The following is an 18,726-nucleotide window of genomic DNA, read 5'->3' on the forward strand; positions in this document are numbered from 1 at the left end:
AGTGAATCCTCTTGCATTGTGTCATGTGATGCAAGGAGCCTGCTGGAGTTAATAATAACAACCTCTCTCATATACGGTGATATATACAAGTACAACAGAATGTGTACTACGCATAGAAAAACATTAACTTTTGCTCAATATTCAATCATCCCACTTAAAAGCGACGTTTAAGCAGTCCCAATTTTCCCAATTTTTCCCCAACGCCTCCTGAATGTGCTCCCTCTCTCTCTCCCTCTCCCTCTCTCTCTCCCTCTCCCTCTCCCTCTCTCCCCCTCCCCGTCTCTCTCATCACTGTCTGTCTGCTTATTTTATCACTCGCTACCTCTCTATCCCTCTCTTTCTCTCTCTATCCCTCTCTTTCTCTCTCTATCCCTCTCTTCTTTCTCTCTCTCCTTGATCCCACTCGTCTCTCTCCCACTCCTCGCTGCTCGCCTTTCTCTCTCTTCTCTCTCCCTGTCATCTCTTCCCTCCGTTCTCTCTCATCACTCCCCCCCCCTCCTCTTCTCCCTCCCTCACCCCCGTGATGTAAGAGCTGTAAGCCGGCTGCTCTCGTCTCTTTGGCTGACAAAATGGGTCAGAGCCGCATCTTCCTCACGCAGGCTTCTGGGTAACATAAAGCGTGTCAGGGAGGTTTTTTTGGGGGGGCTGTTGCCTTCCTTTCGTCTCCTCGGCATCTTGGTGGAATTGGATTATAAGACGGCCGATAAATGCCAAGCACAGAGGGACAGAAAACAGAGGATGAGAGATAATCCTGAGATCTGTGTCCTTGAGAAGGCGATTGAGAGACGCAGAGAGGAATGCCTCACCTGTCGTTCTGTAACAGACCCTCCTCCTCTCCTCTCTCTGTGTCTCCACTCCTCCAGAGTCTCAGACCTTGTTTTTACAATCAGTACGAGCGATTGCGTTCACCCTCGTAACGATCTAGATTCCCTGAGTAGGACACTTCATCCAGCCTCTCTGTCACACGCTTTCTAATGACGAGGCACATTGTGTCTGAGGAGGTGATGTTATTGATTAAACGGAGCTGTCGCACGAACTAAAAAAAGACTGATGAATAACAGAGAACTAATGTCATATCCCAGACCATTCTTTTGTGAGTAATTTGTGTTTTTCATACCGAGAATAATAAGAATGATAAGAAATAATCTAAATTATAAACGTATTAATTAAACGACATTAGAAAGGACACTTAAACTGATACGTTTAGTGGAAAGCAACGCAACAAATACACACCTCTGCTCCTGATCACACAGCTTTTGTAGAGCAGATATACAGTACAGTAAGAGTGTATCTGCACAGAACACACCACACACACACCACACACAAAACACACCACACACACACACACCACACACACCACACAGAACACACCACACACACACACACACACCACACACACACACCACACACACACACACACACACCACACACACACACCACACAGAACACACCACACAGAACACACCACACACACACACACTACACACACACACACCACACACACGCACACACCACACAGAACACACCACACACACACACCACACACACACACCACACAGAACACACCACACACACACACACACCACACACACACACACCACACAGAACACACCACACAGAACACACCACACACACACACACACCACACACACCACACACACACACACACCACACAGAACACACCACACACACACACCACACACACAGAACACACACACACACACCACACAGAACACACCACACACACCACACACACACACACCACACACACCACACACACAGACTGTCGTAATGAGTGAATATTGATTCAGAGGGTCTCTCTTATCTGGTTTTCCTGCAGAGGAGACATGAGAAGCTTCATACAAGGTGTATCAAATAAATCAACGTCAGCTGACGACGGTTATTGCTGCTGTTATCAGATTAAAATCTCTAAGTGCCCTTAGTGTTGTGTAGCTCATAACAACGCTTATCCCCTTCCTTCTCTTTTGTTTTCCTTCCTGTGATTGTTTTTATATTAACAATCTTGTCATGTGTGTTCGAATTGAACACTAGAACAGCCATGTGAGTAAAAACAACCGTTATATCTTTGCACTCGATCAAATTTCAGGACCCTCCTTTCATGACTCTTCCTAGATATGTGCGTTCTACCACCCAATATCCATACATTTTCTAAATCACATCAGGATTAGCTAGTATGAAGCTATTTTGCAGTTTTTCTGTGTAGGAGGCAGGCTAATTTACACGCGCGCCAACTAGTGGCCGTTGTGTGTAAATAACAGCTTCCCATTGTAAAGACTATGGTCATTTGACCCCCGAGGCGGCTCTTATAGTAGGTAACATAGACACGGCTGTTCTAGTGTTAAACTCTTATAGTAGGTAACATAGACACGGCTGTTCTAGTGTTAAACTCTTATAGTAGGTAACATAGACACAGCTGTTCTAGTGTTAAACTATTATAGTAGATAACATAGACACGGCTGTTCTAGTGTTAAACTCTTTTAGTAGGTAACATAGACACGGCTGTTCTAGTGTTAAACTATTATAGTAGGTAACATAGACACAGCTGTTCTAGTGTTAAACTCTTATAGTAGGTAACATAGACACGGCTGTTCTAGTGTTAAACTCTTATAGTAGGTAACATAGTCACGGCTGTTCTAGTGTTAAACTGTTATAGTAGGTAACATAGACACGGCTGTTCTAGTGTTAAACTCTTATAGTAGGTAACATAGACACGGCTGTTCTAGTGTTAAACTCTTATAGTAGGTAACATAGACACGGCTGTTCTAGTGTCAACTGTCACTTAGATTCAACTGTCACTTTCAAATTTGAAATAAGAGGTGACAGTTGGTGATGTGGTGTTCTAGTGTTAAACACTGGTTTGTTTGGCTAGCTAGCAGCGGCTCTTATAGTAGGTAACACAGACACGGCTGTTCTAGTGTTAACCAGCTCTATTAGGATACGCCACCTCAACCTCTCCTGTGTGAATGTGTCCTTGTGTCCTACAGAGGGCTGTCCCGGGCTGTGCAACGGCAACGGCAGGTGCACCCTGGGTAACGCTGGCTGGTACTGCGTGTGCCAGCTGGGCTGGAGGGGCGGGGCCTGTGACACCTCCATGGAGACGGCATGCAGCGACAGCAAGGACAACGATGGAGGTAAGGACCTGACACCAACCTGATCCCCCCGCACCACCACCATCACACTTACAACCACAACCTAACATGACAAGGACAACGATGGAGGTAGAGAAATTCAACCTCACAGTTTTCACAGACAGGTAATGGGTGCTAACAATAGTTTGTTAACTCCACCGCCAACCACTCCCCCATTATACTACTACCTGTCATTATCTACCTGTCATCGTCTACCTGTCATCTGTCAGTGGGGTTGTCAGCTAACCCTGTTCGCTTTAAATCCCTAAATAAGACATCCAATGCCCCCCCATCCCCCCCCTCCTCCCACCCCCCTGGGCCCGCTCACTAATCAGCTGCAGGCAGGGCTGGGGCACACCCCCCCCCCCCCCCCCCTGCTGGACGCCCCTCTGGGGGGTACGGTGCAGACGTGACTCCCCCAATCGCAGCCCTCCCTCGGCCAGGGTTTGTGCTATGCGCCAACATCACTTATTTATGCAGAGGGGGGGGGGGGGGGGCTGTGCTGTTTGTCTTTCTCCCATTGCTGCGCCAAGCCCCCCCCCCCCCCCCTACAATGCAATGCTCACCATGGTGACGGGAGTCTACCAGGGAATTGACTGACTGACTTTCTGACAGCGGTGGGGGGTTATTTTTATCACCCCCCATCTGGCCAGATCCAGCCTCCTCTCGTAAGCAGAGAGCAGAGAGTCACATCCAGATGACCCACTTCAGCTGAGATATAAAGTGCATCATGCAGTAGCTTCTTCCTTCAGTCCTGAATTATTTCAGTGAAAAAATTCCAGGAAGGGAAGAGAGAGCTTGGCTACGTCGAGGTGTCGACATGTCTTTCTCTGGAAAGTTCTCTGATTGAAAGTGGCAGCACAGATCATATATCACAATAGTTAGTTCATTTAAACCGACAGATTGCGCTGAATGATTTCACGGCTGTTGAGATTGTGAGTAGCCTACATGACTGTGTATGCTGCAGTGTCTGTGAGTCTCCTGTGAGTCTTATAGAGAGGGTGTACAGTTAGGTCCATATTAGATTTGGACACTGACAGAATTGTCATAATTTCGGCTCTGTACACCACCACAAAGGACTTGAAATTAAACAGCCAAGATGTGTTTTATGTGCAGACTTTCAGCTTTAATCTGAGGGTATCTACATCCAAATCAGGTGAACAGTGTAGGAATTACAACCGTTTCTACACTCCCCCCCCCCCCCCCCCTTTTTAAGAGCCAAAATGATGAAAATAGTGAAAATACCACCGCTCATCCGTGATCAGACTGAGCTGAGGTGCTGGAAGAGACTGAAGAGAATAAAAATAGTGCAAAAACAACGTTGTGTGGATGCTGTTTTTTTATACTATAAGAGCCAAAAGGATGAACATTCATTGATGTCCAGATATCTCCTGACCTAACTACTAACAGGGTTCCCGCGCTGGTCTTAAAAAGCCGTAAAGTCTGAAATCCAGCAATCCAATCTATAAGGCCAAAAAAGGTCTCTAATTTCAGTTATTCGGTCTAAAAATTAGGTGCTAGGTCTTAAAAATGAGATCCTGCAAAGAAATCAGTACGACCACATCTATTTAAATGAATCAAGCTGGAACAAAACAAATGCCAATTCGCTTCCTTTTGTGTCTGTATGGCAGTGAAATCCCTAATTTCATCACCTTGAGGATGACAAAAAGCTATCATATGGTGTCGCGAATAAGTCTAAAATGCTATTCAAAGAGGTCTAAAAAAGCTCAAAAAAGCTATTAAATATGTCTTGTTGAAACTTGTAGGAACCCTTTGCTAACCTATGTGACCTTGTATGACCTTGTGTGACCTTGTGTGACCTTGTGTGCCCTTGTGTGACCTTGTGTGACCTTTTGTGACGTTGTGTGACCTTGTGTGACCATGTGTGACCTTGTGTGACCTTGTGTGACCTTGTGTGACCTCTGCAGACGGGCTGGTGGACTGCATGGACCCAGACTGCTGCCTGCAGGCCTCCTGCCACACCACCTCCCTGTGCGTGGGGTCTCCGGACCCCCTGGACATCATCCAGGAGACGCAGGTGTCGTCCGCCCAGAGCAACCTGCGCTCCTTCTACGACCGGGTCCGCTTCCTGGTGGGCCGCGACAGCACACACATCGTCCCCGGGGCCAACCCCTTCGACGGCAGGTGGGTGAACCTGTAGCCAGTCAGTGGAGGGGAGGAGGGGACACAGGACACACTTTGTAGCTAGATAACCTCCGACAGTTCTTTTTTTGTATTTGTTTATATATATATATATATATATATATATATATATTTATATATATATATATATCTATATATATAAATGTTTTTAGGGCATTTCTGCTTTATTGGAATAGAGACAGTAGAGATTAACAGGAAGGATGGGTGAGAGAGAGAGGAGGATAGAGACAGTAGAGATTGACAGGAAGGATGGGTGAGAGAGGGGAGGGGTGACAGGAAGGATGGGTGAGAGAGAGAAGGGGTGACAGGAAGGATGGATGAGAGAGAGAAGAGGTGACAGGAAGGATGGATGAGAGAGAGAAGAGGTGACAGGAAGGATGGGTGAGAGAGAGAGAAGAGGTGACAGGAAGGATGGATGAGAGAGAGAAGAGGTGACAGGAAGGATGGATGAGAGAGAGAAGAGGTGACAGGAAGGATGGGTGAGAGAGAGAAGGGGTGACAGGAAGGATGGGTGAGAGAGAGAAGGGGTGACAGGAAGGATGGATGAGAGAGAGAAGAGGTGACAGGAAGGATGGGTGAGAGAGAGAAGGGGTGACAGGAAGGATGATAGTCCCATAAACAAGATCAACCATTGCATTGTAGGTCAGCACAGATGTTCTTAATCAGATTGATACTGGAAATGCGGTCTGAACTGTGGGTTGTTGAGATATTTACCACTGTTGCTAGCCAATCAGAATCCAGTATCCAAACATGCTGTTGTAGAAATGTCATTTTTTTTGTATATTTACCCGTGTGTTTGTTGAGGGTGGCGCTGCGTGTCGCAGAGAGACGAGTTGAAAGTGTAATGCGTCGTTAGAGGAACGCACCAGAGGGTTGGAGAGCAGGGGGGCGTTCGTTCCCTGGCACGGGCAGCACACGTCTCATATTCATGTATTTTGATTACTTTTACTGTAACACATCAGAGGCCTACATGTCCCAGAAGCCTTATAGGCCCCCGCCGAGGAAGCGGAGACGCTTTCATATCAGAGGGGGCGGGTGGCTGTCACACAGTCCCCTGTGACTCCCCTGCCTCTCCCCGCCTCTCTCTCTCTCTTTTGTCTCCCTGTCTTTTCATCTTTAATCGCTCCAGAGACAGAGTCACTGCGTCACCTTATTTGCATCTGCTTTGCGTGTGGATATCTCTCATCCAGGTTTATTGTTCTCCCGTGTAACCGACATAAAAGTCAACTTAAGAAAAATAAATTATAATAATACAGCATAGGATTGAAATATTGTGGGGATTGCTTTGTTATTAAAATTGAGAGGAAATAATGTCAAAAGAAGAAAGGAGAGACATCAAAAGAGCATATTTTCTTTCTGTTATGGTGTGGTAGCGTGGAGAGTTTTGTATATTACTTTTGCTTTAGGCAAAGGCCTGATATGCCAAAGAGGTTTCAGAGATCCCTACTTGTTAATCCAGGAGGGTTGTTGCTTTGTTCCAGAAGCTGAGATTCATGTTTAGAAGTGCCTCTTCAACTCACCCGGGATCAGTTCCTGTTCTATAATTTCCACCACATTATATCTCAGGGATGTTAGACTGAAGAACTGCAGGTAAGCCTTTCAAAGAGCCTTCCCTTTGTGTCGGTTCTGTGACACGCAAGTCTAGCTAGCAAGTCTTTTGGGTCTATTATTTTCCCAACGACGAATGCTTACGCTGTCATTGACGAGGTCTTTGTTTTGTTTTGAACAATGTTCCTCTTAAACCACACTGCCCTTTTAGTTCTAAGCTCTGCATGGTTGTGAAGACATCAAAAAATCTGTCGATTCGCAATTACTAAAATGTCAAGATGATTGACCCAGATCAAGATAAGTAGAACATCCTTTCATAACATATTTTTGAACACCTCAATTGATACTTCAGAAATGCACTTGTTATATGTGACATTTTCCCTCTGTGACAGATAAAGAGATAAAGAGAGACAGAGAGAGAGAGAGAAAGTGACAGAGAGAGAGACCGACAGAGAGAGAGAGAGACAGACAGACAGACAGACAGACAGAGAGAGAGAGAGAGATATAGAACGAGACGAGAACCTGGCACTCTCAGCACACAGGGTGACAAACACCTACCAGGAGGTGGTAACATCCCCTCCCCAATATGCCCCCCCAGACACAGCTACGACAAGGCAACAAACAAACATGGGTCACAACTCCTGCAGCTCTGTCGTTCACTGGGACTGTACATAGTCAACGGTAGGCTTCGAGGAGACTCCTATGGTAGGTACACCTACAGCTCATCTCTGGGTAACAGTACAGTAGATTACTTCATCACTGACCTTAGCCTGGTGTCTCTCAGAGCGTTCACAATCAGCCCATTAACACCCCTGTCAGACCACAGCAAAACCACAGTCTACCTGAACAGTTCAACACCCAATCATGAAGTAGTAAAACCTACCAAACTACACACTATTAAAAAATACTACAAATGGAAGGAAGGTAGTGTTGAAACATATCAAAACGCTATTAGACAACAACAAGTTCAATCACTATGAGACCAGTTCCTGAAAAAAACCTTTCAATACAACAGTGAAGGTGTAAACAAGGCAGTAGAAAACCTTAATAATATATTTGACCTTTCAGCCTCCTTATCTGACCTAAAGGCCTCAAATAGAAAACCCCCCAGAAATAACAACAATGACAAATGGTTCGACAACGAGTGTCAAAACCTCAGAAAGGAACTAAGGAACCTATCAAACCAGAAACATAGAGACCCAGACAACCAGAGCACACGTCTTCACTATGGTGAAACATTAAAACTGTATAAAAATACATTAAAGAAAAAAAGGGACGATCATGTTAGAAACCAGCTACACTCTATAGAGGAATCCATAAAAAAAACAAATTCTGGGAAAAATGGAACACTCTAAATAAACAAAAACATGAGGATCTACCCATCCAAAATGGAGATGGGTAAATCACTTCTCCAATCTCTTTGGTCCAATAGAGAAAAATAAACAGCAAAGACACATACAAGATAAACTACAAAGTTTAGAGTCAGCCATAAAAGACTACCAGAACCCGCTAGACTCTCCAATTACACTAAAGGAAGTACAGGACAAAATAAATTCACTCGAAACTAAGAAGGCCTGTGGTGTCGATGGCATCCTAAATGAAATGCTAAAATTCACAGACGTCAAATTCCAATTGGCTATATTAAAACTCTTCAACATTGTCCTTAGCTCTGGGATCTTCCCCAATATTTGGAACCAAGGATTGATAACGCCGCTCCACAAAAGTGGAGATAAATCTGATCCAAATAACTACCGTGGGATCTGTGTCAACAGCAACCTTGGGAAAATCCTCTGTATGATCATCAACCACAGACTCCTACATTACCTCACTGTAAACAATGTCCTAAGCAAATCCCAAATTGGTTTTTTACCAAAGTATCGTACAACAGACCATATATTCACCCTCAGCACCCTAATTGACAACCAAATAAACAAAAACAAAAGCAAACTATTCGCCTGCTTCGTAGATTTCAAAAAAGCCTTTGATTCAATTTGGCACAAAGGTCTGCTATTCACACTGTTGGAAAATGGTGTTGGAGGAAAAACCTACGACATCATAAAGTCAATGTACACTAACAACAAGTGTGCTGTTAAGATTGGCAAAAACCACACAGACTTATTTTCCCAAAGCCGGGGGGTTAGACAGGGATGCAGCCTGAGTCCAACCCTCTTCAACATCTATATCAACAGTTTGGCAAAAACATTAGAGCAGTCTGCAGCACCTGGCATCCCCCTAGTAGACACAGAAGTAAAATGTCTACTGTTTGCTGATGACCTGGTGCTGCTGTCCGAAACCAAAGAAGGGCTACAACAGCACCTCGACCTTCTATACCAATTCTCCCAGACCTGGGCCTTGACAGTGAATCTCACTAAGACGAAAATTATGATTTTCCAAAAAAGATCCAGCCTCCAGCACCACAAATTCAAATTCTTCCTAGATACAATTGCCCTAGAACATACAAAGAATTATACCTACCTCGGCCTAAACATCAGCACCACAGGTAGCTTCAACAAAGCTGTGAACGACCTGAGAGATAAGGCAAGGAGGGCTTTTTACGCCATCAAAAGGAACATCAAGTTAGACATCCCTATTCAAATCTGGCTAAAATTATTGGACTCCGTTATAGAACCCATTTCCCTCTATGGTTGCGAGGTCTGGGGTCCACCTGCCAACCAAGATTTTGCAAAATGGGACAAACACCAAATTGAGACTCTGCATGCAGAGTTCTGCAAATCCATTCTTCGTATCCAACGCAAAACACCAAATAACGCATGCAGAGCAGAATTAGGACGATACCCACTAATTATACAAATTCAAAAGAGAGCGTTTAAATTTTACAACCACCTAAAAGAAAGTCACCCTGACACGCTCCACAACAAAGCCCTTACCCACAGAGAGACTCTAGGGAGATGCCCCCTCAGCCAGCTAGTTCTGGGACTCTCACAGTCACAAGCAGAGCCACCTATTAGACTAAACCAAATTATAAGAAAACAAAAAGCAAACTACCTGACACATTGGCAAGAATCAACCAAAAACCAGAGCAGATTGGAATGCTATTTGGCCCTAAACAGAAAATACACAGTGGCAGAATACCTGAGTACTGTGACAGACCCAAAGCTAAGGACATATTTGACTACTAGAAAGGCCGCCACAGGCAGACCTGGCTCCCCAGACCAGACAGACTGTGCACCCACTGCACACAAAACCAGGTGGAAACAGAGCTGCACTTCTTAACTACCTGCCAGCTGTACAAGGACATCAGGGACACATACTTCCCACTGATCACCAACATCCAGGGAGACTTTGAGGACTTGACCATTGTCGAAAGGCTACCATATCTGCTGGGTGAGGTACAGCAATGTGCAAACACAGCAGCAAGATTTGTTAGCTGCTGTGATAGAAAAAGGCAATCAAATGGTTGCAAAATTAAGAATTGAAATAAGTTTTATTTCATTTATTTATTCTAGTATGTAATCTATTTGTAATCTATGTATTTGTAATCTAGTATGTAATCTATTTATTTATTCTAGTATGTACATTACATTATTTTTGTTTTTGTTTTTTATCTTCACACTTCACATGCTTTGGCAATGTAAATGTATGTTTCCCATGCCAATAAAGCTCTTTGAAATTGAAATTGAAATTGAGAGAGAAGAGAGGGAGAGAGAGACAGAGAGAGAGAGAGACAGAGAGTTAGAGAGAGAGAGATAGAGAGAGAGAAGAGAGAGAGAGAGAGACCGACAGAGAGAGAGAGACAGACAGAGAGAGAGAGAGAAGAGATAGAGAGAGAGACAGAGAGGGAGAGAGAAGAGAGAGAGAGAAAGTGACAGAGAGAGAGAGACCGACAGAGAGAGAGAGAGAAAGAGAAAAGGAGAGAAAGAGAGAGAGAGAGAAAGTGACAGAGAGAGAGAGAGACAGAGACAGACAGAGAGAGAGAGATAGAGAGAGAGAGAGACAGAGAGAGAGAGAGAGACAGACAGACAGAGAGAGAGAGAAGAGAGAGAGAGAGAGACAGACAGACAGAGAGAGAGAGAAGAGAGAGAGAGAGAGAGAGAGTGACAGAGAGAGAGAGACCGACAGAGAGAGAGAGACACAGACAGAGAGAGACAGAGAGAGAGAGAGAAGAGACAGAGAGAGAGAGAAGAGAGAGATCATGGTCATGGTCATGTCTCTCCCATGAAGATGTACCATAAATACATAAAGCCGTAGAACCCTGGGACGAGCTGCTAAGATTTGAGATCTCAAAGAGCTCACCTAAAAATATATTTTCAAAATCTATTATTCATGGCTGGTATTCACCCCTGGACAGATATGAGTGGTGACAGGGGGTTCTGAGCCCCCCCCGCCCCCCTGGTCCTCGTCAGTGTGATACGCCACTCCCCGGTCACCTGATCAGGTCTATTGATCTGCTAACCACTTCCTGCTGCTGCCAGCCATGTCAGACCGCTGCTGGTGATGTCTCTCACCACAGAGACGCAACAGAAGTGCCACTGAATAACTAAATAAGGTGTCCTACCTCCCTTCTGACACACTGAATAAGGTGTCCAACTGTCCCCTACGACACAGTTAATAAGGTGTCCTACCTCCCCTATGACACACTGAATAAGGTGTCCAACTGTCCCCTACGACACAATGAATAAGGTGTCCTACCTCCCCTATGACACACTGAATAAGATGTCCTACCTCCTCTATGACACACTGAATAAGGTGTCCTAACTCCCCTACGACACAGTGAATGAGGTGTCCTACCTCCCCTACGACACAGTGAATAAGGTGTCCTACCTCCCCTACGACACACAGCACACAGGGCCCGTTGCTCACCAGAACATTGTTAGACAGAAGAAAGATGTGTCACCAGCCAGTGTTTTGACCAACCAGGTGCCAAAAAAGTCTTGAGTAAAGAATGTTTAAGTTCTTTACATGTGCTGAAACATGGTAGCTATGTGCAGGTAGGCAAACTGGTAGTAGTCGCTCTATGAAGAGAGAGGGCTGCAAGGGAGTTTTCCTGGATGGAAGCACAGTGTACAGGTTTGTTACGCTTGCCTGCTGGCGTGTTCTGTCAGCATGTGAAGCGCATCGTGTGAGAAATTCGCTATACAACACATATATAACACTTGATTTGATTTGATTTGATTTGATTTGGTTTGATTTGAAACTACAGATTGTAAGCTTTCAAATGATGTGTCATACGTTGAAATCGGAAACAAATTGAAGACGACACAAGTATTTGAATGTTGCTACCCCTGAAATCACAATCCTGAGAAACCAGCCTTTTAAAGATTTGGTTCTTTTTCACACCTTCACACAGCCAGGTAATGAGCGGTAACAATAGCTGGTTAACCCCGCCCCCAACCACTCACCCATTAGATTGACAGCTGTCAGTGTCTGTCAGTGTTAGTCACTGGGTCAGACTGGGTCAGAGACTACCATCCGCACAATACCTCACCAGCTTCCCTGCAGGGTGCAAACCGCTAATTATCCTCAAGAAGGGGATGGTTACAGTCTGTTAAAATGTTCCTGAAAGGCCTCTCTCCTGGACAGATAAGACTAATACTGTCACATACCAGAGAGAGAGTTTGGAGAAGAAAAGATCTGGTACAGATGTACAGAATACCACCAGAATACCACCTCTCTCTCTCTCCCTCTCTCTCTCTCTCTCTCTCTCTCTCTCTCTCTCTCTCTCTCTCTCTCTCTCTCTCTCTCTCTCTCTCTCTCTCTCTCTCTGTCTCTCTCTCTGTCTCTCTCTTTCTCTCTCCCTCTCTCTGTCTCTCTCTCTCTCTCTCCCTCTCTCTCTCTCTCTCTCTCTCTCTCTCTCTCTCTCTCTCTCTCTCTCTCTCTCTCTCTCTCTCTCTCTCTCTCTCTCTCTCTCTCTCGTCTGTGAGACACGGTGGAGGAGGAGGTGTGTTACCTGGCTGGCTAACTTGTTTTACCTGATGATGTAACTGCTGTTGGCAGCAGCAGAATGTATTCTGAAGTTATACATTTACATTTACATGTTTGGCATTTAGCAGACGCCTTTATTCCAAAGCGACTTACAACAAATACATTTGACTAAGTAAGTGAATCATCTGTCCGCCAGTCGTAGCAGGAAGAGTAATCTGTGCTCAGGCCAGAGGCCATTGGCAGTCGTTACGCTAGAAGAAGGACATGTTTTATTATTATATGTGACAGCAGCTGGTGAAAGCGGGAACAAGTCGGAAACCAATAAAACATTTCGAACTGAGATAATTTATTCTTCAATGTTGTCAAGCCAAAATATTGTATTGTATGCTATGGATTGGGTGAGTCATCCCCACTACTCTACACTAACTAGGTAGCAGTGGGGATTACTCACTGAATCCATTGCATTGTAATATTTTGGCTTGACTATCGAGTGTGTCAGTGATTTTCAACAACATTGACATTTAAGGAAAGTCTGAACATTTGGTCGGTTGCCGACTTGTTAACATCTCAACAGTAGATAAACTGTACAGGAGGGTAGAGGGGATGTAGATGTCTCAGGAGGGACAGTTAAGGTGTAGCCTGAAGAGATGGAGGTCTTCAGGAGGGACAGTTAAGGTGTAGCCTGAAGAGATGGAGGTATTCAGGAGGGACAGTTAAGGTGTAGCCTGAAGAGATGGAGGTCTTCAGGCGGAAGATAGGAAGTGACTCTGCAGTCCTGACAGCAGTGTGCAGAAATAATCTAGTCTGCTAAAGTACAAGAAGCACATTAATCCAAATCATACTGCCATTGAAATTAGTTTCAGGGCCATCTTAAAATACAATTGAACAATCATTTCATTTCTTGATGATAAGATTTTAGGTCAAAAACACCTCAAAACAAACAACTGAAGGTGGCACAGTACAGGCCTGGTACTAATGGCTAAAATGCTCCTGTGTCAAACAGGCTGAGTACTTCCTGTGAATGTATTCCCTCCATGCAAAAACCATTGTATAATTGGAGGTCTGAGGACAGCAGAGTAGCCATTTAGCTTGTTGTGAACATAAAGGCAGGGATGAGAGGAGGCGGCTGTGAGAGAGAGAGTGAGAGAGAGTGAGTGAGTGGACATGTTTATATTTGCCCCCCATTACACCCTGTAATCAAGTCATTTGTGTGGGTAATTATGTTGCTGTAGCGGTGGTGCTATAGTGGGTGATGGTACCATTTATTAGCCTTGCTTAATGATAGCTCTCTATTCTCAACATGATGTGATGCATTTTGTTTGTTCCGAAATCAGTACAGTTTTTATTTTAAAAAATTGCTGCGGAAATTAGTAGACATGTTTGTTGGATTAGTTTCCCGGTAGTGTCTTGTTGTTGTGTCTACTCCCTAGTACTAGGGAGTGTTTCTAGATCAGTTATTAAGGTGTGTTTGTATTTTAATGCTGGTTTATGTTGTGACAGAAAGATCTAGAGCCTCGGCAGTGCTTTTTTGTCGCCTCACATCTGAAGTATGCACAAATACACACAAGTACACACAAGTACACATGCTGGAGGAGGACGGGATGGCAGAACTTGAGGTTCTGAGATGTTGTTGACGTCCCTTTTGACTTTGTGGATCCTCTGTGCTAGCTAGAGAAATCTCACAAGACTGGAAGTTTCTGGAGCGAGGCCTTCACGCTTCCTTTGCTGCTCCCTCCCTCTCTCTCTCTGTCTCTTTCTCTCTCTCTCTCTCTCCCTCTCCCTCTCTCTTTCTCTGTCTCTCTCTCTCCCTCTCTCTCCCTCTCTCTCCCTCTCTCTCTCTCTGTCTCTCTTTCTCTGTCTCTCCCTCTGTCTCTCTCTCTCTGTCTCGCTCTCTCTCTCTGTCTCTCTCTCTGTCTCTCTCTCTCTCTCTTTCTCTCCCTCTCTCTCTCTCTCTGCCTCTCTCTCTGCCTCTCTCTCTGTCTCTCTCTCTCTCTCTGCCTCTCTCTCTCTGTCTCTCTCTCTGTCTGTCTCTCTCTCTCTCTCTCTCTCTCTGTCTCTCTCTCTCTGTCTCTCTGTCTCCCTCTCTCTCTCTCTCTCTCTCTCTCTCTCTCTCTCTCTCTCTCTCTCTCTCTCTCTCTCTCTCTCTCTCTCTCTCTCTCTCTGTGCTGTATTTGATGTCAATATTTAAATAATTTGTCCTGGTGGTTTAGAATCATCTCCTCGTGTGGTCGACAGAGGCACAGAGAAGATAGTTCCAGTTGTTTCACAGCTCTCCATCTTATAGATAATGTTGGATGGTTGCCCTCTAATAAGACTTTTGTCTGAAATCTTAGACAGGCAGGGAGGGCTAGGCTGTGTTAACTGGTACTTGTTGGTCATTCTACACAGACGCCAGATGGGTCTTTGTGTCCGTACCAGGATGTTTTAGGGGTAGATATGTGATATGTGACACGTTCTAATGCTTTGGTCCTCATGTCTGGATCTGATGTAATGATCAGACTTTTCTTGTGAAATTAATACATTTCCGCATTGTTGAAAATCAATGACACGTCGCTAGTCAGCTAACACAGCTTGTTTTGTGAGCCTGCTAACAATGTAAAGTAGTGTTGTAGTTAACTAGGTAACAATGTAAAGTAGTGTTCTAGTTAACTAGGTAACAATGTAAAGTAGTGTTGTAGTTAACTAGGTAACAATGTAAAGTAGTGTTGTAGTTAACTAGGTAACAATGCAAAGTAGTGTTCTAGTACTAGGTAACAATGTAAAGTAGTGTTCTAGTTAACTAGGTAACAATGTAAAGTTGCGTTGTTGCAGTGTTTTGGCTCGACTAGCGAGTTTGCGTTGTAATTCTCAACAACGTTGGAACGTAGTTCTGTGTTTCAAAAGAAAAGTCTGAACATTTTGTTTTGTGAGCCTGCTAACAATGTAAAGTAGTGTTGTAGTTAACTAGGTAACAATGTAAAGTAGTGTTCTAGTTAACTAGGTAACAATGTAAAGTAGTGTTGTAGTTAACTAGGTAACAATGCAAAGTAGTGTTCTAGTACTAGGTAACAATGTAAAGTAGTGTTCTAGTTAACTAGGTAACAATGTAAAGTTGCGTTGTTGCAGTGTTTTGGCTCGACTAGCGAGTTTGCGTTGTGATTCTCAACAACGTTGGAACGTAGTTCTGTGTTTCAAAAGAAAAGTCTGAACATTTTGATTGGTTGTCGATATGAGGACCAAAGCATTAGAACTTGTCACATATTTTAACATATAACAGATAGTAGTCAAAATACTGCAACAACGCAATGGATTGGGTGAGTAATCCCCACTGCTACCTAGTTAACTAGAACACTACTTTACATTGTTACCTAGTTAACTACAACACTACTTTACATTGTTACCTAGTTAACTAGAACACTACTTTACATTGTTACCTAGTTAACTACAACACTACTTTACATTGTTACCTAGTTAACTATAACACTACTTTACATTGTTACCTAGTTAACTACAACACTACTTTACATTGTTACCTAGTTAACTACAACACTACTTTACATTGTTACCTAGTTAACTATAACACTACTTTACATTGTTACCTAGTTAACTACAACACTACTTTACATTGTTACCTAGTTAACTAGAACACTACTTTACATTGTTACCTAGTTAACTAGAACACTACTTTACATTGTTACCTAGTTAACTACAACACTACTTTACATTGTTACCTAGCTAACTACAACACTACTTTACATTGTTACCTAGTTAACTACAACACTACTTTACATTGTTACCTAGTTAACTACAACACTACTTTACATTGTTACCTAGTTAACTACAACACTACTTTACATTGTTAGCAGGCTCGCAGAACAAGCTGTGTTAGTTGACTAGCGATGTGCCGTTGATTTTCAACAAAAAACAGATAGCTTACATTACTTGCGTTATTTCCAGTCCCTTGTTATTGTATTTCCCCTGCCCAGAACCCCCAATTATAGGACATGAAGAGACAATAATAAGTCCTGTCTCTCCTTACTTGTTTACAGAGCAGTGATGCTCGGCCAAGGTCTTCTGAAGGGGAGAGGCCTCATTAGCATAGCGTCATTAGCATAGCGTCTGGGTTCCTGGGGAGCAGGGCATTGTGGGTGAACGATCTCGCCTCTAGTAAGGACAAGCTGAGGGCAGCCACTTACACACCAGTGTTAATTGTTCCAGTATGTTCCAACGTTTAACACTAGAACAGCCGTGTCTATGTTACCTACTATAAGAGCCGCCTCGGGGGCCAAATTACCATAGTCTTTACAATGGGAAGCTGCTACTCACACACAACGACCACTAGTTGGCCGGCTTGTAAATTAGCCTGCCTCCTACACATAACAACTGCAAAATAGCTTCATACTAGCTTATCCTGATGTGATTTTGAAAATGTAAGGATACTGGGTGGTAGAACGCACATATCTAGGACAAGTCATGAAAGGAGGGTCCTGACATTTGATCGAGTGCAAAGATATAACATTTTCTTTACTCACAGGGTCAAATGACCCCCCCCATGGCTGTTCTAGTGTTAAGACCCATATATATATATAGCTAGGACCTAATGGCTGTGGAGCTGTTTTTTGCACACTACAGAAACAGGGTGTCTGACTATAAACAGTTAAACAGTCAAACAGTTAAACAGTCAAACAGTCAAACAGTTAAACAGTTAAACAGTTAAACAGTCCTTATCGACGGGGCAGGACTTGACAAGAGAAGTGCAGTAGAGCGAGGTCTCAAGTCATCAGTTCAGAGAGATTAGGGCCTGAGTTTGGACAACTCCCACATATTGATTAGTGGATAAGGCCAATGATGAGATCTAATTTATGCAGCTTCTCCAGAACCCAATGCCAAGCATGGAGGTAGATCCTGCAATGTGCAGTATACAGTTTTCTCTCTTTTATGTTCTAATGGAACAAATATATCTTTTTTTTAATTAGGAGGAAAGTTTGCAGTGAAAGTTCCGTCTTGTTTAGCTCTCTCGTTACGCGTCTCCCAGGATCTGAAGCCCCTCAGAGACTTCTAGAAGTTGAAGTTTCGTTTTTTTGGGTTTTATTTGCATCTTTTCTGATTATACTTTTTACTTATATTTCCTCTTCCTGTGGCATTATATATGTGTATCGCACAAAGGAGTACTGAACAGACTGACTTATATAACGCCTTATTCCAAAGCGCTTTACAACGGCCTCTCATTCACCCATTCACACACACATTCACACACGGATGGCGGCAAGCTGCCATGCAAGGTCCGCTCACTGGGAGCAATTTGGGGTTCAGTGTCTTGCCCAAGGACACCTCGACATGTGGCCAGCAGAGGTTCGAACCGCCGATCTGCCGACCTTGCGATCATTAGACGCTGACTCTACCTCCTGAGACACAGACGCCCCCACTCCCACTGGAGTGCTCTGCTCTCTCACACTCTTATGTATGTCCAGTACCTGTACAGGTAACTCACCTGTCTCCCTGTCTCTCCCACACAGCCAGGCCTGTATGTACAGTAACCTACAGGTAACTCACCTGTGTCCCTGTGTATGTCCAGTACCTGTACAGGTAACTCACCTGTGCTCCTGTCTCTCTCTCACAGCCACGCCTGCGTGATCCGAGGACAGGTCGTGACCTCAGACGGAACGCCTCTGGTCGGGGTCAACATCAGCTTCATCAACAACCCAGCGTACGGCTACACCGTCACCAGACAGGACGGCAGGTGAGACCCTCCCTTCTACCTCTCCCTTCTACCTCTCTCTCCTACCTCTCCCTTCTACCTCTCCCTTCTACCTCTCCTACCTCTCTCTCCTACCTCTCCCTTCTACAATGTTAAGTAGTGTTGTAGTTAACTAGGTAACAATGTAAAGTAGTGTTGTAGTTAACTAGGTAACAATGTAAAGTAGTGTTGTAGTTAACTAGGTAACAATGTAAAGTAGTGTTGTTGTTAACTAGGTAACAATGTAAAGTAGTGTTCTAGTTAACT

The 18,726-nt window shown here is 44.1% G+C and overlaps 1 protein-coding gene across 1 annotated transcript in view; it reads left to right on the forward strand.

Moving 5' to 3' along the window:
- Window positions 1–18,726, forward strand: part of tenm4 (teneurin transmembrane protein 4) — a gene marked incomplete at both ends in the record, with an annotated part of 257,838 nt that overhangs the window by 128,823 nt on the left and 110,289 nt on the right. Inside the window, 3 exons of the mRNA XM_080526836.1 lie at window positions 3,006–3,152; window positions 5,078–5,294; window positions 18,343–18,462. Of these exons, the coding sequence (XP_080382962.1) occupies window positions 3,006–3,152; window positions 5,078–5,294; window positions 18,343–18,462 (484 nt within the window). The remainder of the gene's footprint in view (window positions 1–3,005; window positions 3,153–5,077; window positions 5,295–18,342; window positions 18,463–18,726) is intronic.

The sequence above is a fragment of the Nansenia antarctica genome (genome assembly GCF_963989245.1).
Source record: "Nansenia antarctica genome assembly, chromosome: 1".
NCBI lineage: Eukaryota > Metazoa > Chordata > Actinopteri > Argentiniformes > Microstomatidae > Nansenia > Nansenia antarctica.